The sequence below is a fragment of the Oryza brachyantha genome, chromosome 6 (genome assembly GCF_000231095.2).
Source record: "Oryza brachyantha chromosome 6, ObraRS2, whole genome shotgun sequence".
In the NCBI taxonomy this organism is placed as follows: domain Eukaryota; kingdom Viridiplantae; phylum Streptophyta; class Magnoliopsida; order Poales; family Poaceae; genus Oryza; species Oryza brachyantha.
The window spans coordinates 18484821-18511243 of NC_023168.2; the positions used below are offsets into that span (position 1 = coordinate 18484821).

General features: G+C 44.7%; 5 protein-coding genes and 1 pseudogene across 7 annotated transcripts; 1 reads left to right on the forward strand and 5 right to left on the reverse strand.

Annotated features, from left to right (window-relative positions):
- Positions 1-3701: 3701 nt before the first annotated feature.
- Positions 3702-5658, reverse strand: LOC102716227 (annotated as a pseudogene).
- Positions 5659-7831: 2173 nt separating this feature from the next.
- LOC102716511 (putative anthocyanidin reductase) lies at positions 7832-9813 on the reverse strand. The gene is made up of 5 exons (XM_006657133.3): positions 9644-9813; positions 9385-9557; positions 8940-9158; positions 8468-8847; positions 7832-8376 (listed from the first exon to the last, which is right to left on the reverse strand). Exons 1-5 carry the CDS (start codon positions 9801-9803, stop codon positions 8214-8216), a joined length of 1095 nt encoding a protein of 364 aa, XP_006657196.1. The 5' UTR covers positions 9804-9813; the 3' UTR covers positions 7832-8213.
- A 1309-nt stretch (positions 9814-11122) lies between these two features.
- Positions 11123-14090, reverse strand: LOC102716603 (putative anthocyanidin reductase). Its single transcript, XM_006656246.2, has 4 exons — positions 13880-14090; positions 13572-13762; positions 12830-13488; positions 11123-11538 (listed from the first exon to the last, which is right to left on the reverse strand). Exons 1-4 carry the CDS (start codon positions 14022-14024, stop codon positions 11382-11384), a joined length of 1152 nt encoding a protein of 383 aa, XP_006656309.2. The 5' UTR covers positions 14025-14090; the 3' UTR covers positions 11123-11381.
- Positions 14091-19029: 4939 nt separating this feature from the next.
- LOC102716880 (putative anthocyanidin reductase) lies at positions 19030-20964 on the reverse strand. The gene is made up of 5 exons (XM_006656247.3): positions 20751-20964; positions 20493-20671; positions 20167-20379; positions 19704-20083; positions 19030-19586 (listed from the first exon to the last, which is right to left on the reverse strand). The coding sequence occupies exons 1-5, from the start codon at positions 20890-20892 to the stop codon at positions 19430-19432; spliced, it is 1071 nt and encodes a 356-aa protein (XP_006656310.1). The 5' UTR covers positions 20893-20964; the 3' UTR covers positions 19030-19429.
- Positions 20965-21835: 871 nt separating this feature from the next.
- Positions 21836-22741, forward strand: LOC102717163. Its single transcript, XM_006656248.3, has 2 exons — positions 21836-22081; positions 22330-22741. Exons 1-2 carry the CDS (start codon positions 21965-21967, stop codon positions 22447-22449), a joined length of 237 nt encoding a protein of 78 aa, XP_006656311.1. The 5' UTR covers positions 21836-21964; the 3' UTR covers positions 22450-22741.
- Positions 22742-22774: 33 nt separating this feature from the next.
- On the reverse strand, positions 22775-26307 carry LOC102716791. 3 transcript variants are annotated; one of them, XR_005812096.1, is made up of 3 exons: positions 25502-26307; positions 23471-24418; positions 22775-23259 (listed from the first exon to the last, which is right to left on the reverse strand). XR_005812096.1 is itself a non-coding variant. In XM_040525602.1 (3 exons), exons 1-3 carry the CDS (start codon positions 26033-26035, stop codon positions 23600-23602), a joined length of 1263 nt encoding a protein of 420 aa, XP_040381536.1. In that variant the 5' UTR covers positions 26036-26048; the 3' UTR covers positions 22775-23599. The 3 variants fall into 3 exon arrangements, 2 of the variants coding, with proteins under 2 accessions (XP_040381536.1, XP_006657197.2); XM_040525602.1 differs by having other exon boundaries at positions 22775-24418; positions 25502-25938; positions 26029-26048; XM_006657134.3 differs by having other exon boundaries at positions 22775-24418.
- Positions 26308-26423: the final 116 nt, after the last annotated feature.

Sequence of the window (26423 nt, forward strand, 5' to 3'; positions counted from 1 at the left end):
TCTCCCGCGCCGCGTCCGCGCCCCCCGGTTTGGAGTTTTCCCGCGCGCGAAACGGGAAGCTTCCCCTCTGGCTGCGCTTCCCGCCACGGGACGGGCTGGGCTACAAGCCTGGAAGCCCCGGTTTCTTTTCTTTCTCACCAACCACATGTTTCCATCTCTCTGTATAATTATTTGTCATTTCATTTGCGTGGATTTTATTGCAGTCTCTCTCTCTCTCTCTCTCTCTCTCTCTCTCTCTACCCTTCTTCTTCCAAGTGTCCAATTGGCAGTTGCATTTGCTGTTAAATAGCTAAATCGGTGAGGTTTATATGGAGTGAAAATGGCGTTGCATGTCTACATGAGCAGTATCTCAAGTGTTGATAGGAGTCACGCAATCGGTAGACATGAACAACGAAACACCGGCCACGCAATCGGTACATATGAACAATGGAACACTGGTATCTTGTCGGGACGAATATTAGGAAGTTATGTGATTTATTTGGGGTAAAAATTATGGAGCTTAAAGAGCATGATAATTGATCTCTAAACGACACAACAATACAGAATTTTTCTTCGTCAGCATTTCTCATAAAACCTTTGAAAAAAACCAAATTATCAATTTTAAGTATTTTAACACATTCAGTCTATCCTTAAATAATCATCATAATAAAATCAATTACATCTATGATTTATCAACACTTTGAAACAGCCCCTCCAAATTGTCGGAGGAAGCTACCGCCGGAGACGGAGATGTTGCTGTCTGCATCGCCGTCGTTCATCCCCTGATCGGACGGCGAGGGGGTACCCACTGCGCACGGGTCCAGATCGCCGGAAGCGTCGCCGTGACGGTCTGAACCATCCGGCCACCCTCCCGGTTCCGTGGCTTTTCCACACGGGAACCGGCAGAGAAGTTCCCACGGGGCAACGTTGCCGTATTCTACGAGTAGGAGGCAAGCAACAGTGACGTGATGGAGAGAACATGCTGCTACTAGACTGTTTTTTTTAATATAAAAGATAAAACGTTATCTGATTTTTATAGTTATTTAATAATATAAATAATGTAACATTTAATCTAAAAGATCAGATGAACTTATTGTTTTTTAAAAATATCTAAATGTATACATAAAAATCGAGAGAAAAAAATGCAAGAATAATCTATATGTAACAACGCAGACCAGTCGACGTTGATAGTGGCCGGTTTGTGCTGTTCTGATGCGGCTGAATTTCCAGATCGATTGCATCCAATACGGTTTTCTCCCCCAAGATACGTACACCAAAGAGATTTCTTCGCAATTACGCGTTGCTGGTGTGAAGCAGTCACTGAATTTTCACGGTTGTGCCTGTGCAAGTCACAGACGGTGGTAAATTCGTCTTTCCCCAAAGACTATTTTTTCTCCCTCCGTATCAACTAGGAGTAAAAGATTTTTCCTCACCTGCAAATCAATGAAAAAACGTAGGCGGTCAGCTGAAGAGATCGCCTCAGGCCGCGTTCGGGGATTACGGGAAAAAAATGGTGGATTCCGACTGCAAATATCAGCCCGTGCAACTCTGATTTGGAGGTGCGACACGTGGATGAGAGTGAGATCCCACGTTCAATCGATCGGCTCCAGACTTCGAGAGGAAGGGAGAGAATATCGGCTCAGCTAGCTTGCGTTGGCTACGGCAAACAGAAGCATGGTCATTGAGCAGGTCGACGGCTGGATCTAATGCGCAGGCAGGCGCGCGCCTCCGCCGCATGCGATACATATAAGGATACGTATACATACATACATACTTTATCCGTCCCTAAATATTTGACACCGTTGATTTTTTAACACATATTTGACCGTTTGTTTTATTTTTAAAAAATATGTAAAACTATATATATGCATAAAAATATATTTAATAATAAATAAAATGATATATAAATAATTAATCATTATGTAATTTTTGAATAAGACGAATAATCAAACGTGTATAAAATGTCAACGACGTTAAATATTTAGAAACGGAGGGAGTATATATATATATGTATATAAACTTTATACCTACTTTTTTCCACCAAATTTTTTTCCATACCTACTTATCGGTGAGATGATACCTATTCATACAAATTGTATAAAGTTTATATGTATAAGGTTTACCTATATATAAGGCATATATGTATGTATACACTCGTAGTCCCGCTCAAGCTTCTCCTCGTAGTAGCCTACGCGAGCGAGCCGAGTCGAGGCGAGTATTCTCACCCAGCCTCTGGAAGTCTGGAGCTGAGCGCCTAAACATCGGATCTCACTCTCATCCACGTGTCGCACATTCAAATCGGGGTTGCACTGGCTAATGTTTGCAGCCGGTATCCACCAAATTTTTTTCCGGGGAGAAGTGGTCGTAAGTTAATTTATCCAATACGAAAAACGTAATAATAAATTACTGCATGATTAATTAATTATTAATTATTAAAAATATAAAATATATTATTATAATTTTTTTTTAAAATAGCTTTTCTATAGAAATTTTTTGTAAAAAATACACGGTTGAGCAGCTCGGAAATGTTCGCGCGGAAAACTGAGAGACAAGGAACTTGTCCGGGGCTAAACGCGGCCTCAACCGTCGGATTGTCATCCAACAGTACATGGCTTGACTTTTACCAGTGGCTAGCTTCTTGTTATCGCCGTGGTGTAGGGCGTTGACGTCCTTCGAGTTGTCATTAATTTTAGTTTTGTCTTAAAGCTAAACCTGTTTAAATTTAGCTAAGTTTATAAAAAATATGCAACAATATTTTCAACATAAAATAAATATATAAGTATATTCAATGATGGATTTGATAAACTAACTCGGTGTTGCCCTATATCAAACCTCTCTCAATTTAACTAGTTTTATGAAAAACGAACAACGATATTTATAATATAAAATAAATATAGAATAAAAATATATTCAGTGATGGATTTTATAAATCTAACTTGGTGTTGTCCAAAGTTAATCATCTTTAAATTTGACTAATTTTATAAAAACATTATAACAATATTTTCAATACAAAATAAATAGGGAATAAAAATATATTCGATAACGGATTTGATAAAACTAAATTGCGTTGCAGATGTTAGTATATTTTTATATAAATTTAATCAAATTTTAATATGTTTATTCATAACATGAAACAAAAGGAACAAAGGAACAGGATACAAGCTAGCTAAAATCAAACGAACATCTTCCAACGCTTAGATTGATAGAGCACTATGGTTTTAGATTTTAGCAACAAAACTTAAATGTCTCCCGTGTGGCATGAGCCTCTCCCTCTTGTATGTGCGTGGATTTTTTTTTAAAAAAAACTTTTTACCTTTTGATTTAAAATTAAATCTAACAGGAATTTTTTGCCCACACCACCGTTTCTAGTGACCAAATAACACTATCAGTGTGACGGTATTTTTCTATGACCAAATAATCTGTCATGACATCCAGAGGGCCGGCGTGGATAAAAGTTTTAAATCTGGAAATATTTTTTTCAAAGGATTTAATTTTAAATGAAAAATAAAAAAATGTTCAAAAAATAAAATAAAAAATTGTGTGCGCGGGGTACAGCTCGGAGCTATCCCAAATAGAGAAACTAATTAAGTTTATTAAGTAATGTCTTGTCTCTACTTTTATCTCTTATTTCTGTTACCAGTAGAATTTATTTCCACTATTTTGTATCGGCAACGAACCGACAGGATCAACAACATTCATCCCTGCAAGCCATTGATTCTTTCTTAAGGTCGTCTGAGCTTTGCTGCGTCCATGCAGCGCAGCCTCACCGCGCAGAAGACGATGCTGTCCAGTATCTGCTCCATCCCGTGCTTGTACCTGAACCCAAGCTCCCCCAGCTTGTCCGCCGGCGGCGGCACCCTCGCCACCACCTCCTACTCCTCCGTCCTGGCTCAGGCAAGATTAACCGGTCAGGTTTCGGGTTGCAAGGCATTTGCTTGTGCTGGGAGAGTTGAGAATTGGGTCGTGCTTTTATGAGCCAGTCTAAAGACACGGTGATCTGGCATGACAGAAAGCATGGCACGGTCCAACATGAATTGGGCTGAGCTGGCACGGCACGACCATGGTTCAGGTTTGAGCCTAGAACATAAGCACGTTGGATGGCACGACACGATCGTTGGGCCATGTTTGGATCGGCATGGCCCAAAAGAGGCACGAAACATTTACGTTTGGCTGATTTTCTTTCTGGACCGTGCTTTCACAATAGGTCGATTTTATTTCTAAGCCATTGATCATATTAGTGCCATATCCATATGTAACTTGGCATGCATGTGTCACGCACATTGTCAGACACTCACATGGACGTGACCATTTTGCCGATCAGGCGATTCCTCTTGTTCGATGCTTCGACACGATACGACATTGGTGGTTTAATGTCTTTGGTACATGGGCTACCGTAATATGATATGACAATACACAGTAGATTAGACAATTTGTACTGAACCGTGCTTGGGCCGACATAGCCCAAATAGACACGATACATTTTTAGGCCAGTAAGTCGGGCCGGGCTGGCACGAAGCACGATAGGCCGGGTCGTGCCCATCGTGCAAGAAGTGATCAGAGAGGAGATCGAGATGAGATGCTTACTCTTTGAGGACGTCGAGGCGATGGTACTTGCCGGCGTAGTACTCGGTGATGCCGTGGATGGTTGGATAGGCGGCGGAACAGAGAAACCGGCCGGCGAGGGACGGCTGCTCCATGCAGAAGACGAGCGCGGCTCAGACCGTCGTCGACCCCAGCACATCCTCTGCACGAGCCGCAGGAACATGAAGCTGGACTCGTTCCCGGCCAACGGCGACACGGCGTGCTCCAGCGTGTCCGGGACGCGGCCGAGGACCGTGTCGCCGGCGACGAGGGTGCAGGGCAGGGTGGCCGCCTCGAACGCCGGGCTCTCGCCGTCGTTGTAGCTCAGGAGCTCCTTCTCCGACAGCATCTTTGCCAGCACGTATTCCTGCGAATGATCGCGGTTAGTTTCAATTTGATTTCTTCCTCCCTTTTCTTTCCTCCTTTTTTGCATCGTGTTCTTGAAGAACAGAGGAGGAGGGCTCACATTGAAGGCGGCGGATATCGAGGCGGTGTGGATGACGCGCTTCACCGTCTTGGATTCCGCGCATTGCCGGAGGAATGGAGGATCTCGCGCACCGCGTCCACCTCGCTGCATCTGCCGTACTCTCGTACTGCGAGCAAAGATAAAATCAGAGCAGCAGAGGGATCCAATCCACATTGATGAGCTCTTGAGCTCACAATTCAAAGGTTCTTGTTATTTTCTTGTTTGAACAAATCAGAATTCACCTCCACAAACAAAATTTTCGCCCCAAAAACGTGCTCATGTTGTGATCAGCAGCATGAACCAGATAACCAGTCCATATACGGGGAAAATATAATTAAGAAAATGGAAATTTCACCATGAACAGTTGGACACCTCCCGGCTGTACGGTGTGGCGATGAGGAAGACGAACTGGTCGCCATCCACCATCCAATTGATCGAGCTTCCCAATCCACCACTGATCTCGCGTGCGTTAGTGCGTACCGATGCTTTGCAGCGTGGCGTGGACGGTGGCACGGTGCAGTCTCTCTCTCGAGTAGCTTCTTCACGAGCCAGAAGGCGATGAAGCCGGCGCCTCCGGTCACGCACACCTGGACGCCATACCCGCCGCCGCTGCTCCTCCCAGCTTCCGCCATTGCTGCTGGAGCTTTTTGGTATTTCAGCGACAAAACCAGATGGCTTCGCTAACTCAGTAACTGTGGTGACAGCTGGGTAGAAACAAGAAACTCTTGCACGGGCGCGGTACCACATGGGGTAGATTAGGCTCTGCGCCGGACCAAAAAATTACATTAAAAAATTATTAATTTTTAGTTAAAATTTAATTAAAAGATTTATATTTTATTATTGAGCCCGTAAATTTCTAGTTCCACCAATTGCATTATTATTTTTTTAACTTCTGATTACGTTTATAAGTCAAAATTTAAATTTTTAACATTAATTTAGAGTTGATTTTGAGGTTTTTTATCGAAGTTTATTTTCTAACTATTTCAGATTGCTAAGAATACATATATAAAAGTTGTATCGATAAATTGTTTTTCTTTTATAAATATATCATTTGCCTTTTCATTATCCCCTTAAAGTTTGACGGTTGTTGATTAACCAAAAGTTTTGTCAATTGACGGGTGAGTAATCGAGTCAAGCCTCAAGGCATCCAGCTGTTTAGCGCTGTCCATCCCAACAAAATAAACTTCTCTGTATCCCATCTTTCGCTATGTTTATGTTTATAAGCCAAAATTTAAATTTTTAATTTAAAGTTGATTTTAAAAATTTTTACCAAAGTTTATTTTTCAGGCTTATTTTTTAAGTCATTAAAAAACGTATATAAAAATTTTATTCCTAAGTGTACGAACAAATCCACCTCCCAATAACCCCGAACGGCGTGAGCTTGTGAAACGGACGTGACCTAGAATTTAGGTATTTTTATGAATTAAAATTAAACTTATTGTATACACTTATAAAATAAGCTTTGATTCTCTAAAACATTTTTAGATCCACCGCTGGACCATAACACATAAAGATTCATGCAAGTTTAATGTTCTTTAAACCTTATCTTATTCTTCCTCTTACCTCAATACCAAGCTCACCTAGATCGTTCACGCATTTCACTGTTATGTTCATCCAATTCTAACACGCACTCTATGACATTGTAAACATAACACCTCCCAGCTCTGGCGCTGTCTACCTCTAGGTTTATTTATCCCACTCTCACCTACAATCATCGCTCAATGTGTCTGTCCGTTTGGACGCGTCTTCTCTGACTTAAGTCAGAGGGACGTGAGTGGCTGACAGTGAGTCTCGCTATTTATAGGCACACATGTCAACCACCATAACATAAGTTAGAGGAGCCTGTCCGTTTACACTACACTTGATAAGTCTATCGACGTCCATATCCATCTGTCCAAAGTAACCCCATGCCCTAGGGCTCGCAGCGCCTCAGGACTTGGGGCGACCCCATAGGAAAGGGCTAGGCCAGTCAGACACTTAGGGGGATTGAGAAAACTTTCGGGAGAAATGTCACGTCAAATGTTTGACCGGATGTCGGAAGAGGTTTTTGGACACGAATGAAAAAAAACGAATTTCACGGCTAGCCTGGAAACCGCGAGACGAATCTTTTGAGCTTAATTAATCCATCATTAGCACATGGTGGTTACTGTAGAACTTATGGGTAATCATGGACTAATTAGGCTCAAAAGATTCGTCTCAAGATTTCTTCCGTAACTGTGCAATTAGTTTTTTGGTTCATCTATATTTAATACTTTATTAAGATGTCCAAAAATTTAATGCGATGTTTTTTTTAAAAAAAATTAAGAACTAAACAAAGCCTCAGTTGAAAAGATCCGCGACTAGTGAGAACCTGCCTAAGGAGGACTTGGAGGCACGGGAGTACCCCCACTGACCGCATTAATGCCAGACGCGCGTGGTTAGGAAGCATGCGCAAAAACCAAGAAAAAAAATATGTGTAAAAGAAGACAGCCAGGGCTTTGGACGTTTGAGCTATGTTGAGATTCACATTAAGCTTTGCTCATTGATCTTAATGGTTTGCTTTGGAGTGAGTAGAATCTTGGTATTTTAAATATAAATAGTTTAGTCTTGCTTAGATTTATATAGATATGCTAACGAAAATAGACGCATTGTTTTACTAAAATTAAGTATAGCAAAACATCTTATTAACGATCAAAAAATAATTTATTGATGAAAAAGTTCCAAAAACAACTTTTAAAATTTAGAATTTGACTTAAAATAAGCTTAAGCGAGATGATAGAATGCTTTAGAACTAACTGAGTATATATAACCATATGCCACTTGGCCTTTGAAATCTTGCCTTGTTGAGTGGTCTTCTTGATTAGAACTCTTCCTTTAGACACGTATGATACATGTATACAAGTCCATCTCTATGCTTGAATATCTCAAATTTATTACACCGATAAATAAATATACGACAAACAAGCACGGCAATTTGACTCCATCTTGGTCCTGAAATTGTTCAATTGCAACAAAAAGCCTCATCCAGTATGAACAGATTTGTTACTGATCCATATGTCATATTATAGATTTATAAGAATCCATATATCATAATAAGCGAGTGACAAATCTATTTTAATCGCTCGTGCGGTCTCAGCTTCGTGCGGTCTCAGCTTTGCTCTTCACGCCATTGAATTTCCCATATGCACTTGCCCTTCACGCCATTGATTCATCCTTCGTGCGGTCTCAGCTTTGCTGCGTCGATGTAGCCCAGCCTCACGGCGCAGTCGACGCTGCTGTCCAGTATCTGCGCCATCCCGTACTTGTACTTGAACCCCAGCTCGCCCAGCTTGTCCGCCGCCGGCTGCACCCTCGCCACCTCCTCCTCCGTCCTGGCGCCGCCATGTATGATCACCCGTTGAGATTTCAGATCGCGCGAGCAAGAAATGGTTGTTTGTTCGGAGAAAGAATCAGCTTACTTACTCCTTGAGGACGGCGAGGTGAGGGTACTTGGCGGCGTAGTGGTCGGTGATGTCGTGGATGGTCGGGTAGGCGGCGGAGCAGAGGAACCGGCCGGAGATGGACGGCTGCTCCATGCAGAAGACGAGCGCGTCGCAGACGTCGTCGACGTGCACCAGCGACATGGACCCCACCAGCCTCTGCAGCAGCCTCGGCAGAAAGAAGTAGGGCTCCTGCCCGGACACCGGCGAGACGGCGCTCTCCAGCGTCTCCGGGACGCGGCCGAGCACGGTGTCGCCGGCGACGAGGCCGCACGCCAGGGTGACCACCTCGAACGCCGGGCTCTCGCCGTCGTTGTAGCTCAGCAGCTCCTTCTCCGACAGCATCTTTGACAGGATGTATTTCTGCCCACATTGATTTGTTGGTTTAATTTCTACACCACTTTTTTTGCGTCGTGTTCTTGATTGGAGGAAGAGCAGAGGAGGAGAGGGCTCACATCGAAGTGGGCGCTCCGGAGCGGGTAGTCGACGTCGAGCGGCGTCCAGCAGGACTCGTCGATGAACGCTTTGTACCCGCCGGCGCCGGGGACGTCGAGTAGCGGTGAGGCGGCGGATATCGAGGCGGTGTGGATGACGCGCTTCACCGTCTTGGATTCCGCGCATTGCCGGAGGACCTCGCGCACCGCGTCCACCGCTGCATCCGCCGTGTTCTTGTACTGCGAGCAAAGCGCAGCGCAAATGCAGATCGACATGGTTGAGCTCATGAGCACGCGAATTCAACGGTTCTATTTGTCTCGATGGAACAAATTAGAATTAATCTCAATAAACAAACTTTTCGTCCAAATTCAAGTGTGTTCAGAATGAGTCGGGCTAGTTTATTCGCTTCTGAAATTCTTTCTTAAAATGAAAAAAAAACAGAGAGAGAGAGAGAAGAAATTGAACCTTGGAGTTGGACCCCTCCATCCCGAATGGCGTGGCGATGAGGAAGACGAACTGGCAGCCGGCGATGGCCGGCGCGAAGGTGGCGGCGTCAAAGAGGTCGGCCTCGAACAGCCGCAGCCGCTCCGCCGCGCCGGGGACGAGCCGCCGGAGCATCCCCGCCTTCTCCTCGTCCCCTGCAGCCACCAACCAACCCACCACCATTCAACCAAGCTTCCCAATCCCCCACCGATCTCGCGTGCGCTAGCTAGCTAGTACGCACCGATGCTTCGCAGGGTGGCGTGGACGGTGCAGCCCCTCTCGAGGAGCTTCTTCACGAGCCAGGACGCGATGAAGCCGGCGCCTCCGGTCACGCACACCCGGACGCCGTCTCCGGCGACGGCCGCGGCGGCGCCGCTCCTCCTCCCCTCTTCCGTCGCCATCGCTGCCGCGGGTGCCGCCTCCTGAGAGAGATATCGCCGATGTTTTTATAGGAACCATCAGGTTTGACTTTTCCACGCAAGGTTTGACCGTTGACTGGTGGGCAGGCGGTCTGCCTTGCTCGCAACCGTCGATCTGGGATAGGAGGATCGATCCGACGGCGGAAATCCCCTTGAGGCATGGAGTCGCGGAGTGTCGCGGTTCTCTCGTCGGACGGCGGCGGCGCAACGCCACCGTTGTCGAAGAGAAGGATGGCTGCGGTGGAATCCCAACGCCGGCATCGCTGCGTTGCAGAGAAGGATGGTGCGACTCGTGCCGTACGTAGCAGAGCATTGGCGCATACCCATGCCACCGAACGGCGAGGCCGAACTGAGGACATGGCTGCGCCGACCATCTTGCCGGCGAGCTCCACCCATGAGTTAGCTTGGCGTCACATTGAAAAGAGAAAGATGACGCCGGCGAATGAGGATGTATGTTAATGGCAGGTGTTGGCTCCTCCAAACCAGAGAAGTTCTAAGGCCCCATTCCGTAGGACTGAGGTGTGTCACTTATCCCGCGTGAAAAAAACGTAGTAATAGATTAATATATGATTAATTAATTATTAATTATTAAAAAATATAAAACACATTAATATGATTTTTAAAAATAACTTTCTTATAAAAAATTTTGTAAAAAAATACACTTTTAGTTGTCTGGGAAACGTGTGCACTGAAAAAGAAAGGCATAAGATAACTAATGGAGCTGCTGAACTCGGCCTAAGAGCAGGTACAATAGCAGACTATAAGCCAACTATAAGCATATTTTAAAGAGATAAGAGAGGAGAGAGAAGGGAGGTGTGCTATTAATTTGTAGCCATCTGTATATGGGCTCCAAGACAGTGCGTGTATGACATGTGGGACCATGTATTGATGTTTTGTAGGTAACTATTATATAAATTGACTATTAGATTAACTATAGAGGAATTGGAGCCAGTAGTTGGCTATACGAACTTGCTCTAAGTAACTTGGTGAAATTCAATAGTGGAAAGTGATGATTGGTCCAAAAGAAGAAAAATAAGTGGAAGACTCCCAAATCCTACCGACTGTTTATGTCATAATATAAGATGTTTGATTTATTTTTTTTAAATTTAATCATTCGTCTTATTATAAAATTTAGTATAAATATAAAAAATGACGAGTCGTGCTTAAAGTTCTTTTGATAATAAAGTAAGTAACAAGCAAAATAAATAATATTTTCATAATTTTTTGAATAAGATAAATGGTCAAACAATAAAAGAAAGAAGTCTAAATTATGAAACGGAGAGAGTAGTAAACATTGCGTTTCTTTGAAGAAAAATTCGAGATCATTAACTTGTTATAGACAGAGTCACAGAACCATGAGCAACATAACTCAAGTTTTGTCTCTGGAGATCACTCATTTGCATTAGATAATCAGTCACAGTGAAAAATGAAGCTCGGATTTGCGCACAGTAGATGGCTGAAGACCAATGACGACAAGGAGTGCTCCTTTTATTTACATATTACTCCAGTAAATAGACACACCAAAACATAATAATTGCTGGTAAATTTGCAGTGGGTTCATCATCCTTGCAAGCTAAGCTTGGATGCATCAAGCCAACCAAATCTGACAGCGCATTCGACGCTACCATCCAGTATCTCCTCGATTCCGTGCTTGTACTTGAATCCCAGCTCCCCCAACCTGTCAGAGTGAGACTGCAAGCTCGGCAATTCCTCCGTCCTGACACCAAATTCATTCAGTTTCTAAGATTAATGCAAAGTTCGTATCTGATGGATTAGTAGCGGACTCTGGTGTATTTTACTGGCAGTACAATTTATTCATATCGTTGATTTATTTTTATCCGACGGCTATGATTAAATATTTAAATTATACTACCAACAATATTATGTGTAGTAGAAATTTGAAGGGGTAATATCATCCTTTTTATTGTAATCTTTATTGTAAAAATATAAAATTACAAAATATTACTAATCAAGTAATTAACAAAATACAAAACTACCTTTTTTTTCTACTGGTAGTATAATACTATAAGTAAAATACATCGAAGAGTTGTCCGATAGATTAGTTTCAGCTCGTCAGAACTCCATCAATTTGTGAAAACTTTCTTGATGTGATTTGTTATGAAAAACTTAGGATGTGTTTGGTCCTAGGGATGGGATGGGTTGGGACAGAGCCAAACCCATCTCTGACCCTGTTTGGTTGATGAATAGGTGGGATGGGTCGAACCCAGAAAAGGAATATTTCTCTCAGATCCAGTTCCAACCCATCCCACTAAAACGGTGAGACGGATCCGTCCCAGGACAACCACGACGCACAGAAAGTTATTCATTTTATTTATTAAATTTATTTAAAATATATTACTTGTATAAATATACATTCAATTACTTTAGATTATTCATATATTAATTCTAGTATTTAATATTTTATTTTAGATATGAGAGGTAACCTTTATCTCATCTCGTCCCTTCAACCAAACAAAAATCAGGTCCAACCCATCCATCTCATCCCTTCCACCAAACAATTCAATCCATTCATCCAACCAAACAGAAAAATAAAACCAACCAATCCTACAATTCAGGATAGAGCAAAGCCAACCCACCTCGTCCACGAACCAAACGCATCCTTAGCCAACGTTTAGTTGGAGAAAATTTTTTGGAGAGAGGTCACATCAACGCGTACGGTCACATATTTGAAGTATTAAACGTAGTCTACTTACAAAACAAATTTTAGATTCCGCCTGAAAACTGCAAAACGAACTTTTTGAGTCTAATTAATCCGTCATTACCACATGTTGGTTACTGTAACACTTATGGCTAATCATGTACTAATTAGACTCAAAAGATTAATCTCACGATTTTCTTCGTAACTGTGTAATTAATTTTAATGTTTATGTATATTTAATACTTTATTTAGGTGTCTAAATATTCGATATGATGTTTTTAGAAAAAATTTTTAGGAACTAATGGCCTTACTCAAACTTTCTTGATGCGATTTGTTATGAAAAACTTACTCCTTGATGAGGTCGAGGTGAGGGTACTTGCCGGCGAAGTGATCGACGATCTCGGCGAGCGTCGGGTAAGCCGCCGAGCAGATGAACCGGCCGGTCATGGACGGCCTCTCCATGCAGAAGACGAGCGCGTCGCAGACGTCGTCGATGTGCGCCACCGGCACGGAGCCGAGCAGCCTCTGCATCGTCGTCAAGACCCAGAGGCCGCGACCGTTCCGGGACACCGGCGACGCGAGGCAGTCCATGGACAGCGGCGCCGCGTGTTCCAGGAGAGTGTCGCCGCCGACGGCGGCCAGCGGCAAGGTGACCACCTCGAACGCCGGGCTCTCGCCGGCGTTGTACCCGAGCAGCTCCTTCTCCGGTAGCAGCTTCGACTGGATGTATTCCTGTAGTGCGATGGGATGATGGACGACAGGTTCACTGAGTCCATGAAATCTTTCACCGTTATAGCATAACTCTGCGCTCCGGTGAGGGTGGTCGACGTCGAGCGGCGTCCAGCAGGACTCGTCGACGGAGCACTTGAACCCGGTGTAGTCCTCATTTACCGGCGAAGCTGCCACCACGGAGCTGGTGTAGATGACGCGCCTCACCGTCATGGAGTCCTCGCACTGACGGAGTATCGCTCGCGTCGCGTCCAGAGCTGCCTCCGCGCTGTTCTTGTACTGCCAGCTCCGCGGTCACCCGGAGAAGAACACCGTCAGAAATGCGATCATGATAAAGCGATTAATTTAGAGAGGATTTTTACCTTGGAGCTGCTGGTGTCGTGCTCGAACGGCGTGGCGATGAGGAAGACGAACTGGCAGCCGGCGATGGCCGGTGCGAACGTGGCGGCGTCGTAGAGGTCGGCCTCGAACAGACGCAGCCGCTGGTCCGGCGCCACCGCGCCTGGCCGCGGCCGGACGAGCCGCCGCAGCAGCCCCGCCTTCCTCTCGTCACCTGCAACCGCTTCCCCGGCGCGAGCGCTCGGTTCATCAATTCAAGTCGCGCGCGAAAACAAACCAAATCAAAACGACGCGCGCGAGATCGTGCACGCCCGCGACGGCGCGTGCGTACCGATGTTTCGCACGGTGGCGTGCACGATGTAGCCGGCGTCGAGGAGCTTCTTGATGAGCCACGAGCCGATGTACCCGGCGCCGCCGGTGACGCACACTCTGACGTCGCCGCCGCCGCCGCTGCTATTGCTTGACATCGTCGCCATTGCTGGCAGTCGCCGCGTCGCTAGCTGTGTGCACAGTTTGTGGATGGATGGGTCGCTCTTCGCCGCCGGCCCGGCGAAAGGACAGATGGATGGGCTGCTAGGCTTAGGCCTGTTTAATTCCCAAAAACTTTTCACCAAAACATCATATCGAATCCTTATACATATGAATGAAGCATTAAACATATATGAATATTAAAACTAATTACATGGTTACGGGAGAAATGGTGAGATGAATCTTTTGAGCCTAATTAGAACGTGATTGGTCATAAGTGCTACATTAACCAACATGTGTCAATGACGAATTAATTAGACTCAAAAGATTCGTCTCGTAGTTTTCAAGCGGAATCTAAAATTTATTTTATAATTAGACTACGTTTAATGCTTTAAATATATGACTGTACGTATCGATGCGATGATTTTGCAAAACGATTTTACAAATTGAACACAGCCTTAGCCGCATTTCTTCATACCTTCGCACCATGACCAATTGGCCAAATGATGGGGACATGACTGTACGTATCGATACGATCATTTTGCAAATTGAACACGGCCTTAGCCGCATTTCTTCATACCTTCGCACCACGACCAATTGGCCAAATGATGGGGACATTTGATAGATATTTTTTTCGTCCTAAATGTTTGACACCATTAATTTTTTTATAAAAGTTTGACTATTCGTCTTATTCAAAAATTTTATATAATTATTAACTATTTTTATATCATTTTATTTATTGTTAAATATATTTTTATGTATATATATAGCTTTACATATTTTAAAAAAGTTTAAATAAACCGAACGTTCAATCATGTGTGAGAAAGTCAACGGTGTCAAATATTTAGGGACGGAGGTAGTATTGTTTATGGCTTGTTTCGATGGTTGACATAATTATGACTAAGGCTAGATAAGTTTGGCTGAGTTAGGTGATAGATTGGTTCATAGCTATATTTATGATAAATTTTTCTCCATTATATAGGCGTAGATCCTACGTGTCATTAAGACAAAAGAAGTGTAACAGGAGCGTTTCGTAGTATGGTTCCAATTTTATCGACCTCAATTCCAATTTTATCAACCTCAAATTTCTTTGGATACTGCTCTTGTATTGACTAGATAAATGAGACTACTTAGTTTATCCGATCAGCCATGCTTTCTAAATAGTTGATGCATATAGCAGGGGGTCTAGCCATCGAGGTTAGAGGGCCTGAATAAGTTAGAATAAGTTTCAGCTCCATTTTTATTGATCTTTGACGTAAAATTTTAAAAGAAGTCTTTGTGAAGACTCTAATATCTTTAACAGGAGTAGCGGGACTCGAGCCTTCGCCGTCCCATGCTAGATCCATCCCTCATCCCTAGATGCATATATGGATGGGCGAGAAGCAAAATCATCTAGGTGACGTGTAATCATCTAGTATCAAAGTTATTTGCTATGGCGTTATAGAAAATCAAGCACTTACCTTTATAATGCTTTAGCTCTGTAGAATGAATAATAGTTCTAATCTAATTTATATGGATTATCTACAATGAAATCATACCAAGTACACTGGATGATAAGTGTTCAGCCCAGCCTATCGACTAACACTAGCAAGAAGTGCAAGCTGTAATCGTTGTTTATTGGCTATATCTATCAGACGACTAGGTTGATGTGATCAGGGCGTCAGAAATAGTCCTAGCTAGATGCCCATATCATGGATAAAATAGCCAGTAGTACAAAGAGCTATCTACTCTCTATGTCCCAAAAAGAACCAATTCTCTGGTTTTCATGTCCAACGTTTGACCAAAAAGAACCAATTTTTGAATAAGACGAAAAGTCAAAAATTGTAGGTAAAAAGTGAAAATTGGTTTATTTTGGGACGGGGGAGTATATTATTAGCTATTTGTACTTCTATACACAGAGAGAAAACAGATTTAGTGCATTGTGCTGTGTGCGAGATAAGCTAAGAGAGAGTCGCTGGCTCGATTTTTTATACACCTTCTCTTTCCTCCATATAGGATATATGCTGACGTGTACAACTAAATAGCTAGTTGACTCAACCTTGTTGAGGATGCCCTCAGAGCCTTGATTCAATGTACTTCCTTCTTGGGAGACGTTAGTGTCTATATTGAGAGTAGGCCTGGACGAAAAACTCGAAGCTCGGTAGCTCGCTCGGCTCGCGACCGACTCGGCTCGTTAGTATAACGAGCCGAGCCGAGCCAGCATTTTAGCTCGTTAGCGCTATCGAGCCAACTCGAGTTGGCTCGCAAACGGCTCACGAGCCATACGAGCTTAAAAATATGCCCCCAGAAAATAGGCCCAGTGCCAAATAGCCCATTAAGAAACCCTAATAGACATTCAGCCCCTAGCCCCCACGGGCCCCACCTAACCCGTCGCCTCCTCCCACTCCCACCGCCGCCCCCGTCGCCCCTCCCCGCCGCCATCGCCTCAACGGTGCCTCCGTCGCCCCACCGCCGCCCCCTCTTCTCCCCATCGCCGGCCCCGTCGCCCCCTCCCCGCCGCCATCGCCTCAATGGAGCCGCCGCCGTCGCCCCTCAACGGCACCGTCGCCGTCATCGCCCCACTGCTGCCCCCGTCGTCCCCCTCCCGAGCACCGCCGCCGTCGCCCCCCTTCCCGCTGCCATCGTCTCACCAGTGTCGACCCTCGTCGCCCCCTCAACGGCGTCGCTTCTCACCACTGCAACTCGTCGTCCCCCTCCCCACCGCCGTCCCCCGTCACCCCTCTCACCAGCACCGCCACTGTCGCCCCACCACCGCAGCCCCCGTCGCCCCCCTCCCTGACGTCGCCGCCCAAGGCCACCGGAGTCGTTCACGCATGTGCTATGATTGCTCACGAGCTAAACGAGCTGGCTCGAGCTTTTAACGAGCCGAGCTAAGCCAGCATTTTAGCTCGTTACTTATAACGAGCCAACTCGAGCCAGCTCGTTATCCTATCGAGTTATACCGAGTCGAGCCGAGCCGAGCCAGCTCGATATCCAGGCCTAATTGAGAGTGATCCCTTTCTACGTACAATTCAAGGAATCATTTCGTGATAGCATATCAGTCTTAGTTGTTCCTAGATCGGCCAATGATATATGTTCTAAATCTAGGCATTTATGTATCCATATCAATATCACAATAATGTTTTCCGTATGATGTTAGATATGCAATACTCCCGATAGCTATATGTGTAATGGTAAGTACGTTATATCCAGTGGTGAATCCAAAGCAAAAATTACCGGGGGTCCAATACATACTAATTATCTAATTTTTTATTACACACTAATTAATATGATATAATTTAGTGAGAATTGGATAATTTACCCGGGGTCCGACCCTGAACCCCGGGAGGATGAACATAGGTTCGCCCCTGGTTATATCTAATACGTACTCTGTCACGAACTATCTTTCAAAAAGATAGTTGCTTCAAAAGTTTTACGTAGTTTCTCCGAAAGCTTTATTACAATTGGCAACCCTTTCTAATTTGTTTGTTACTTGCTTTTTAATATTTGATGTATTCTTATTAGCGATTTTTCTCAGTCCACCATGTATACATACTAAGAACGTGCTTGCTGTATCGCTGTCTTTGGTTTGGCAAGTTTATTGAGTTGCTCTGCTGCCGCTTGATGTATAATCGTTTTCGTTTTGTCTCAGAAGAATACCTTTAAGATACCCCTTCCTAGAATATTTTAACTTCATTTCATATAAAATGATCTGGTTATTTATAGATTTATATATATACTAATAAATTTGAATACATCTATAAAGCATACTCCACCTATTTTATATTATAATATCTTTGTTCGCATCTAAATTTATCTATTAAGAAATGTATATGGTTTACATGTGTATCTATATTTATCAACATTCATGTAAATCTAAGCAAAACATGAAAGTATTACATTACATAACTATGTAACAATAAGAGTATTCATTGCTAATAGACATGGAACGAAAATCGAGGTATTTCTACTTTCTTTAGTATGTATTAAGGTTGTGGTAAAAAACCTTTTAATCACTTAAATAATTATTTTTTGGATTTTAAATGGTTTAGATTCCTTTTCAAAGCTTCTCATTGGTTAGAGAACCATTAATATGACGAGAGTCATGAGAATTAGCTTATATTATGGTGCAAAGTTAAATGTAACTAACAAGTCTCCTACGCGTGACAACAAAATTTTATTAAAAAATATCATTAGCATGTTATTAAAGTAAAATTAATAAAAATAGTTTGATATATATAGGTCTTAGTTATTTAAATAAGAATAGGAAAGAGTTGGTGGTAGGGTGATGATAAATTCACCACCACCACTACTCTTTAAGAGCAGTTCCAATGTGTGTTCTAAATAAAAAATCCAGCAACTTATCTAAATTTTATCATCTATATTGTCATTTAAATGATCATCCAAAATAAATTATCTATTCATATCGCACATCACTCTATCGGAACATTTATTTTGCATCATCCATATTTTATTAATGTTTTGTAACCATCTACTCTCATGTTGAAATTCTCTCCTCTTGTAATTGAATGTTGAAATGTGGATAAATGAGAGAGAACATCTAAATTTAGATAACCGGTCATCTATTTTTGCATGATGGGATGCATAATCTACTAAATCTTGTTTTTTCCTTCATATCATCTATTTTCAATATAGATGATTAGATGCATGAGCTGCTAGGTTTGCTCTTAAGAAGGTGCATGATAAGGAGAGAGAAATATATAAGATGGATGCTATACATTGGAAGAATGATGATAAGCTAAATTTTCTAAGCACCCATGACATGTCTATGCAACTAGTGCTTAGAAAAATATTTTAGCTATATATTTAATATTGTATGGCGTAGAAAGGTCAGAAGGATGTCTATCTTTTTATCTCAATAGATCCTACCGTAGTCTAAGCTATATAATAAGTCTAAACATTGAAGTACATTTAACCAAACTAACATCTTATAACATGTCTAGCCTTATATCTTACTGAGAAAATATACACTATAATACCCTAAGAGCAAGGCTAATAATATAGCCAACAAACTAGCTATAAGGTTTATTGTAGTCTTCTTAGTTAGCTCTTTATCATTAATGCAAGACTTACATGTCTCTCTCAATGATTTCTTGGTTATTGTGTCCAAGCTGGCTATAAGATTACAGCTCACTCCTCCTCTTTCTCCTCCACATAAGCATTTAGCTAGTCTGCTATTATACTTGCTCTAATGGGGCATAGATATAGATAAATATTTATATTTGAAACCGACGGATCAGTCAATAAGCCAACTTAACAGTGGTAGAGAGAAAAAAAATAAAGTTCAGAGTCTTCAAACTGCATAGTACTTGGCGTCTTGGCCGTGTGAATGAAGTGCAAGCCAAGGAGGGAAAGTGCCCGTTTTATTTATTTTGAGTGTGGTAATCAGAACGCCTAAAGAGGCAAACCAACGTCACAAAAGCGAACTGATCTTGGATGCATCGATGCAACCAAGTCCCACGGCGCATTCGACGCTGCTGTCCAGTATCTCCTCCATGCCGTACTTGTACTTGAATCCCAGATCCCCCAGCTTGTCGGAGTGAGCTTGCACGCTCGGCGATGTCTCCGTCCTGACACCAATTCGGCTTGCAGCATGTCATCTCCACGGATTACTTTCAGATTACGGATAGTTCATTGCAAAGAATCCATCATTCATGCCAAGAATGCCGAGTGGTTTATAGACTTACTCCTTGAGGAGGTCGAGGTGAGGGTACTTGCCGGCGAAGTGGTCGACGATGTCGGCGAGCGTCGGGTACGCGGCGGAGCAGAGGAACCGGCCGGTCATGGACGGCCTCTCCATGCAGAAGACGAGCGCGTCGCAGACGTCGTCGACGTGCACCACCGGCACCGAGCCCATCAGCCTCTGCAGCATCCTCAGCGCTCCGAAGCAGCGCTCGTCCCGGGACAGCGGAGACGCGAGGCAGTCCAGGCCCGTCGTCGAGTGCTCCTGGAGCGTCGCGCCGGCGACGACGGCGCACGGCACCGTGACCACCTCGAACGCCGGGCTCTCGCCGGCGTTGTACGCCAGCAGCTCCCGCTCCGACAGCAGCTTGGACAGGATGTACTCCTGCGCACATGCGAAATGGGTGAACGATTTTGAGGCCATGAAATCGTCGGCATTTTGTCATCGGAGCGGCGTGGTTAGTATACATCGAACCGTGCGCTCCGGTGAGGGTAGTCGACGGCGAGCGGCGTCCAGCAGGATTCGTCGATGGAATCCTTGAACCCGGTGGAGTCCTCCTTGAGCGGCGAAGACGCCGCCATGGAGCCGGTGTAGATGACGCGCTTCACCGTCTTGGAATCCTCGCACTGCCGGAGGATCACCCGCGCCGCGTCCAGGGCCGCCTCCGCCGTGTTCTTGTACTGCAACCGCACAACCACCGGGAGAGAGAGAGAGCAAAAATCTCGGTAAGGAACGCGCCGTCGTCTCACCAAGTAAGCACGGGATGTTGCGGAGCAAATGGATTTGTCTTTACCTTGGTGCTGGTGGCGTCGTGGACGAAGGGCGTGGCGACGAGGAAGACGAACCGGCAGCCGTCGATGGCCGGCGCGAACGTGGCGGCGTCGTAGAGGTCGGCCTCGAACAGCCGCAGCCGCCGCTCCGCCACCGCGCCGGGGACGAGCCCTCGAACCAGCCCCGCTTTCGCCTCGTCCCCTGCAGCAGCAGCAACGCCGCCCGTCGATCCATGGATCAAACCACACCACGACCAAATCAACCGCGCATGCCTACTTACCGACGCTTCGGAGGGTGGCGTGCACGGTGTAGCCGGCGTCGAGGAGCTTCTTGACGAGCCACGAGCCGATGAACCCGGCGCCGCCGGTGACGCACACTCTGACGCCGCCGGTGTTCGTCCTCCCTGCCTCCTCCTCCGCCATTGCTGCAATGCTGCTCCCCTTCCTGCGCCGTGTGACTTTGTGCACAACTGCAGATGGACAGCGAAATGCAACCAAATGATACGAGGGAGACTTGACAGTTCATCAGGCATCTTCTAGTGTATATTTTACTCCAGTTTGGTTAAAGATGCCTCATAAGTCCTCTTTTAGCTTTTGTCGATAAACAACATATTTATAACTGAAAATAATTTATAAATAAAATTTTTATGCATATTTTTCATATATTTCTCATATAAGACTAAAAATTAAATTATAATAAAAATATTAAAAGGAGCTATAAATTTAAAGTTGAAATTTAAATTTTAGGTCTTGTTTAGTTTGCAAAAAACTTTTAAAAAACATCGTATCAAAACTTTAAACACACATTTGAAGTATTAAACGTAGTCTAATTACAAAACAAGTTTTAGATTCCGCCTGAAAACCACGAGACGAATCTTTCTAGTCTAGTTATTCCGTCATTAGCACATATTGGATACTGTAGCACTTATGGCTAATCACGTCCTAATTAGACTTAAAAAATTCGTCTCACTATTTTCTCTATAACTGTGTAATTAGTTTTAATGTTTATATATATTTAATGCTTCATTTAGATGTTTAAAAATTTAATGTGATGTTTTTAGAAAAAGTTTTTGTAAACTAAATAGTGCCTTAGTTTATAAGCAAATAAATGTAAGCTGTCTCTCCGTACACACATTGAAACCTGCTCTCAGAGAGATCAGTGTGCGGCCGTTGAGTGTTGACTACTGGTGCCGCGACGTTGACTGGCTAATCTAAATTAAACCCAAGCCACGGCCCACATCCTGATTGGCTAGCCCACATTGGCCCGGCCGGCCGTAACACCCACCTTTTGGGCTCGTGGCAACCGGGCCCAACCGTCCGACGTGTCACGGTGAAGTATCCCTGACTTCTCCAACCATCTCGAACCGACGACACGTGGCGCGTACGGGCACGACACGTGGCGGTCGAATCCTTTGTAGCTGCTGCTTCGGTACGCTTCTAATCTAACTTCATACCCCCATCCAGCAGCAGGTAGCAGGAGCAGAGGAAGAAGACGATGGAGGGCAACGGGAAGGAGACGACGGCGATGTCCAGGGCCCCGAGGGACGCGGCGGCGGCCGGAGTCTCCGTGCGCGAGTCGCTGCAGCACGCCTGGGCCTCCTTCCTTGGCCTGGTAGGGCGAATAATATATTATCTCGATTTTATATTATAAGACTTTTTAAACTTATTTAGATTTATTTTATTTATGTGTTAATAAATCTAGACACGTGTATAAAACGTATATATTAATACCTGGATAAATCTAGACAAATACAGAAAATCTTATAATATAAAATAAAGAGAGAGTGGTACCCTGTGTTTGAGCTGCTGCTGCTTGATAGCAGTGCGTGTGGAGTCATGGCGATGGCGGTGTGTTCGCAGGTGAGGAAGGTGACGGCGAGGAGCGAGGAGGAGGCGGCGGAGGCGGACATGCGGGCGGCCAAGATGCAGGTGGAGGCCACCGACGAGGCGGAGGCCAAGAAGAAGCAGCTCGCGGACTGACGACCGCACGGCAGCTCCGCTCTCCTGCCTGCTCTTGCTTTTAATTAACCTTAGCCTGTAATAATACCATCTGAAACAGGCTAATAACATGTAGTACCAACATGATGATGTTAGTGTGTCGCTCGGTTTCTATGTAAGCACTGTAACTGGAATGTCAGACTCTAGGTTCAGCTTCATGAGCTAATTGCTTGCAAGTATGAATCCGGTTCAGCATGCAGTCATACAGACTGAAACTGCACCTGATATTGATGAATAAACACGGTTTCTGATGCGTACCTTTGAGCAAGAAAACCTGAATGTCCAGCCTTCCAAGCCCAAGGTGTACCGCTGCTGCATAGTCTCATCGATCATAGGACAAACATAGCATGTTAACCATATGGCATATAGCGATGTTTTGCGACTTCTTATGAGCGCAACCGCTTCCAAGCAACAAACTAAAAGCCACAACAGAACACCACCAAACACCTGAAAGAGCCAATGTATTACAAACTGAAGATAAGCTGCTTCCAAACTAAAATCCTACCAAGATAAAGCTGCCTCCAAATTAAAATCCTACCCAGACAGACACAACAGGTTACGAAGAAACCAATAACTGAAGTACAGTTACAAGGAACTAAGCGAATCGTCGCCTCTATTAGGTAGACAAGACTCAGCCCAGCATGGTCACTACCGGGCATCAGGAGATAAAAACTAACGGAAGTAGCAGTACCACACAGGCGTCTAAGGTATTGACCTCAACAAACCTCGCCAGCCCACATCAGTTTCTCTCTGAGATCCGTTCGAATAATCCCTTCTGGTAACATATGCACCCTACAGAGTAACAAGGCTACAAAAGAATAAGGGGAAAATATTCTCATGCAAAATTACTTGGACACTAATACTCAAGGTAGATATCGTGCAAGTTATCTATGGCACCAGGCACTGATGACCCAACTCATAAACAACTTGCATGGTTTCTAACTTGATTACTAGTAGTCAAACAACTTTACAAGAAAACGTTGTCCCTAAGTAGCGTTGTTACCCTGTAAGCTCCATATGTTGAAGAGAACGCCGGATCTCCCTTTAACTGTATAGGCGTTCGGCATAAGCTTGTCTCCAATTAATGAAGAGGTCAAGCAATGAAAGATCGTGTAAACACCGATATATGGTGTTAGTGTTGCTCCTCCTTTGGTGCAAGAGTCTCATGGGGGATTTGCTTCTTGATTTCCAGTGGAACCCCCGAGTGGACATCTTCATCCGTGGTCATATTCATGACTTCTTTCGGCGTCCCAATTTCAATAGGATCAGTTTGATCTACTTCAGTGGTCATGTTTGTGCCTTCATTTTGAACTTTTTTCACTGGATTCTCAACATGGCATGCTTCATCTGCTTCCATGGACATGCCCGTGCTTTCATCCTTAACTTCCACTGGTATTTCAGCAGGGTCATTTTCATTCATCGTTTCTTCACACGTAGCAGCTAGCTCTTCCCTTTTCATGTTCATTCTCACAGCATTTATTGATGTCCAAACCTTGTTTAAACCACTATGCTTCCTGCCCCGCAGATGGTCAGCCATGGTCACGTTGTTGTCACACCTAACTTTGCAGCGATCACACCACAGGTAATTGCTTCTTTGAACAACTTCATGCATTGCTCCATCTACTTGGATACATATTTTCTTAGGTGCATCACTAGGGCCTGCATCATCCTTATTCGCAGTGGTTTCCTTCAGGCTGTTTTTGCCATCCTTAATCATATTGCTGGCTCCGCAGTGAACCAGCTTTGCCTTGTGTTTTTTCCCTTCAAGATGTTCATTCAGAGCAGCTTCGCTAGTTGCACTCACTTGACATAGTGCACAGCTCCAGTCCTGGGCTGGTTTCTGTACTTTCACTGGTCCAGTAGTTGCAGGAATTGCATCTGTTTTCCTCTTCATTCCTGAAACCTTTGTTTCTGAAGGTTTCGCTTCTGAAGGTTTTGTTTCTGAAGGAACCTGAAAATGGAAGCTTCAGGTCAGCTATAAACTTAATATGCATCTGTGACTCTTCAAAATAATGCTCTACAACAAAAGCATAGTATGGGCATTCGCTTGATTGAAAGTATTTCTATGGATACCTACCAAAGGAATGCATGAATATTGGATAGAAGAACACAGATGTGAAGCAAAACAAAAGGCAAGAGGAATAAAAGAACTCAATAAGAAACTAATTGTTGGTTTATATATTGCAATAAAATGAAGAAACAATGGGAAGTGGTAACGGGCATGTGCGTCTTGAGTAAAGTCCTGTATTCCCGGCACCTTGATGTTGCTGTTGTACCGTTTCCTACGCTTCCTAATAAATTTGGCCAGCAGTCTTGGCCAGCCTGGTGAAAAGAAAATGGTTATGGATAACTACAGCCTGTACAGCCCTTCTTTCCCAAAGAATGTGGATATGCTCAGCCTATCTTCCATCAAGTTTACCCAATTCTCCTAAATCATAAATTGTACTTCAGAATGTTCATATGTTGAAAGGACAATAATATCTCTGGGCACCAAGTTCATCCATCTGGCTGAACCATAAATTTCATTTCAGAAATTTCTTCTGATCCAAAAGGGCAATAATATCTCGAAATCTTATTATGTAACTACAACTTGTACCTAAATTTTGAGATAAGTTCCTCCCACAGTTCTTCATTACTGAAATAATGGTTATAATTAAGTGAAAAAAAACTTCTACCTATATGAGATATATTGCAGTCAGTACTTGAAACTACTCCTGGAGTTATGTTGAATCAACAAAAACAATGACCACTCACAATAACAATAATTTACTCACTTGTTCATCTACCAGATTTAAGGTACCAACTAAATTCTAGGCTTTAGCTGACAAGTGAAACAATCACTGAGCTAAAATGGAATAAAGCTACAATCTAGAGGTTCTGTAATCAGATCCTTTTAAGTGACAGGGCAGAAATGTGGTAAAGGAATTTCAGAACAAGGTATCAGTGCTTTATGCCAAATGGGGGAAGAAAAGTTCAGAAGAATGAAGTGAACGCCATTTTCTTGCTACTCAGAGTAAGACGTGTTCGAGCAAACCTCGGAGGTTTCCCCAGGCTCGATCTCGCGCAGCTCGAGCTTATGCTTCGGCTTCGGCCGCGGCGGTGACCACCTCCTCTCCGCGCCAAGGAGCATCCTCTGCCCAAACCTAAAAGGAGCAGGAGCACCGCCCGGGTGCCGGCGAGGTCCAGGCCCCTGCATCCAGGGTCGCGGCGGCTCGTGCTGGAGCGGGTGCATGCCCATCAGCATCTCCGGAGGCGGTCGAGAGAAGGGATCGTGCGGGAACCAGCCGTGGAGGACGTTACCGAAGGCGAGCTCGCGGCGCACCTCCTCCTCGATGAGCCGCCGCTCCATCTCCTTCGCGACGAGCCGCCGCTCCACCTCCTGGCCGATGACCAGCTCCAGCCGCGCGGCCTCCTCCCACCCGAACGGCGGCAGCGGCGGCCGGGGCCCGCCGCGGAAAGGCCCCGGTGCGCCTGCACGGGGGGTGCCCGGGAAGAAACCGTCAGTTGCCTTCCAGCATAAGGAGCGAGCTCGCGGGCTCTGTTCGCCGGCGGCATGCTTACCTCGCATCCCTTGCGGCCCGGAGAAGTAGCCGCGGAGGGAGTCAGAGAACCGCGCCGACGACGGCCCGGAGGTAGCGGCGGTGGCGGAGGGGGGTCGCGGCCTGCGGTCGCCGGCGCGGAACCGGAACTCCATCGACCGCCCGTCGGGGAATGCGCCGCACCGCAGTGTGCTGCTCCCTACAGAGCAGGGCGGCGGCTTTCTCCGGCGGCCGCTTCGACGAGAAGGAAGAGAAGCGAAGCAAACTAGGGTTGTCGCTGGCTCGGTTGGCTCCCGCCTCCCGAGGCGAGTGCCGGGGGCGGCGTAGCCGTGCCATTTCTCGGCTTACAAATCAGAAGACATCTCGGTAATTTGCGGAAACGTTTGAAAAATTTTAAATACTAGCATATATCAATGC

Bases quoted from the DNA above. Each gene is read 5' to 3' on its own strand.
- LOC102716511 (XM_006657133.3), bottom strand. From the start codon at position 9,803: ATGGCGACGGAAGAGGGGAGGAGGAGCGGCGCCGCCGCGGCCGTCGCC. The intron at 9,159-9,384 runs GTTCAATTTCTT...CTTTGCTCGCAG, and splicing joins TGGAGGGGTCCAACTCCAAG to TACAAGAACACGGCGGATGC. The intron at 8,848-8,939 runs GTGAGCCCTCTC...CAATGTGGGCAG, and splicing joins TCCGGAGCGCCCACTTCGAT to AAATACATCCTGTCAAAGAT.
- LOC102716603 (XM_006656246.2), bottom strand. From the start codon at position 14,024: ATGGCGACGATGTCAAGCAATAGCAGCGGCGGCGGCGGCGACGTCAGA. The intron at 13,489-13,571 runs GTAAAAATCCTC...CGGAGCTGGCAG, and splicing joins ACGACACCAGCAGCTCCAAG to TACAAGAACAGCGCGGAGGC. The intron at 11,539-12,829 runs GTAAGTTTTTCA...ATTTGGTGTCAG, and splicing joins CACCTCGACCTCATCAAGGA to GACGGAGGAATTGCCGAGCT.
- LOC102716880 (XM_006656247.3), bottom strand. From the start codon at position 20,892: ATGGCGGAGGAGGAGGCAGGGAGGACGAACACCGGCGGCGTCAGAGTG. The intron at 20,380-20,492 runs GTAAAGACAAAT...GTGCGGTTGCAG, and splicing joins ACGACGCCACCAGCACCAAG to TACAAGAACACGGCGGAGGC. The intron at 19,587-19,703 runs GTAAGTCTATAA...AATTGGTGTCAG, and splicing joins CACCTCGACCTCCTCAAGGA to GACGGAGACATCGCCGAGCG.
- LOC102717163 (XM_006656248.3), top strand. From the start codon at position 21,965: ATGGAGGGCAACGGGAAGGAGACGACGGCGATGTCCAGGGCCCCGAGG. The intron at 22,082-22,329 runs GTAGGGCGAATA...GTGTGTTCGCAG, and splicing joins GGGCCTCCTTCCTTGGCCTG to GTGAGGAAGGTGACGGCGAG.
- LOC102716791 (XM_006657134.3), bottom strand. From the start codon at position 26,161: ATGGAGTTCCGGTTCCGCGCCGGCGACCGCAGGCCGCGACCCCCCTCC. The intron at 24,419-25,501 runs GTTTGCTCGAAC...TTCCATTTTCAG, and splicing joins AGCCTGGGGAAACCTCCGAG to GTTCCTTCAGAAACAAAACC.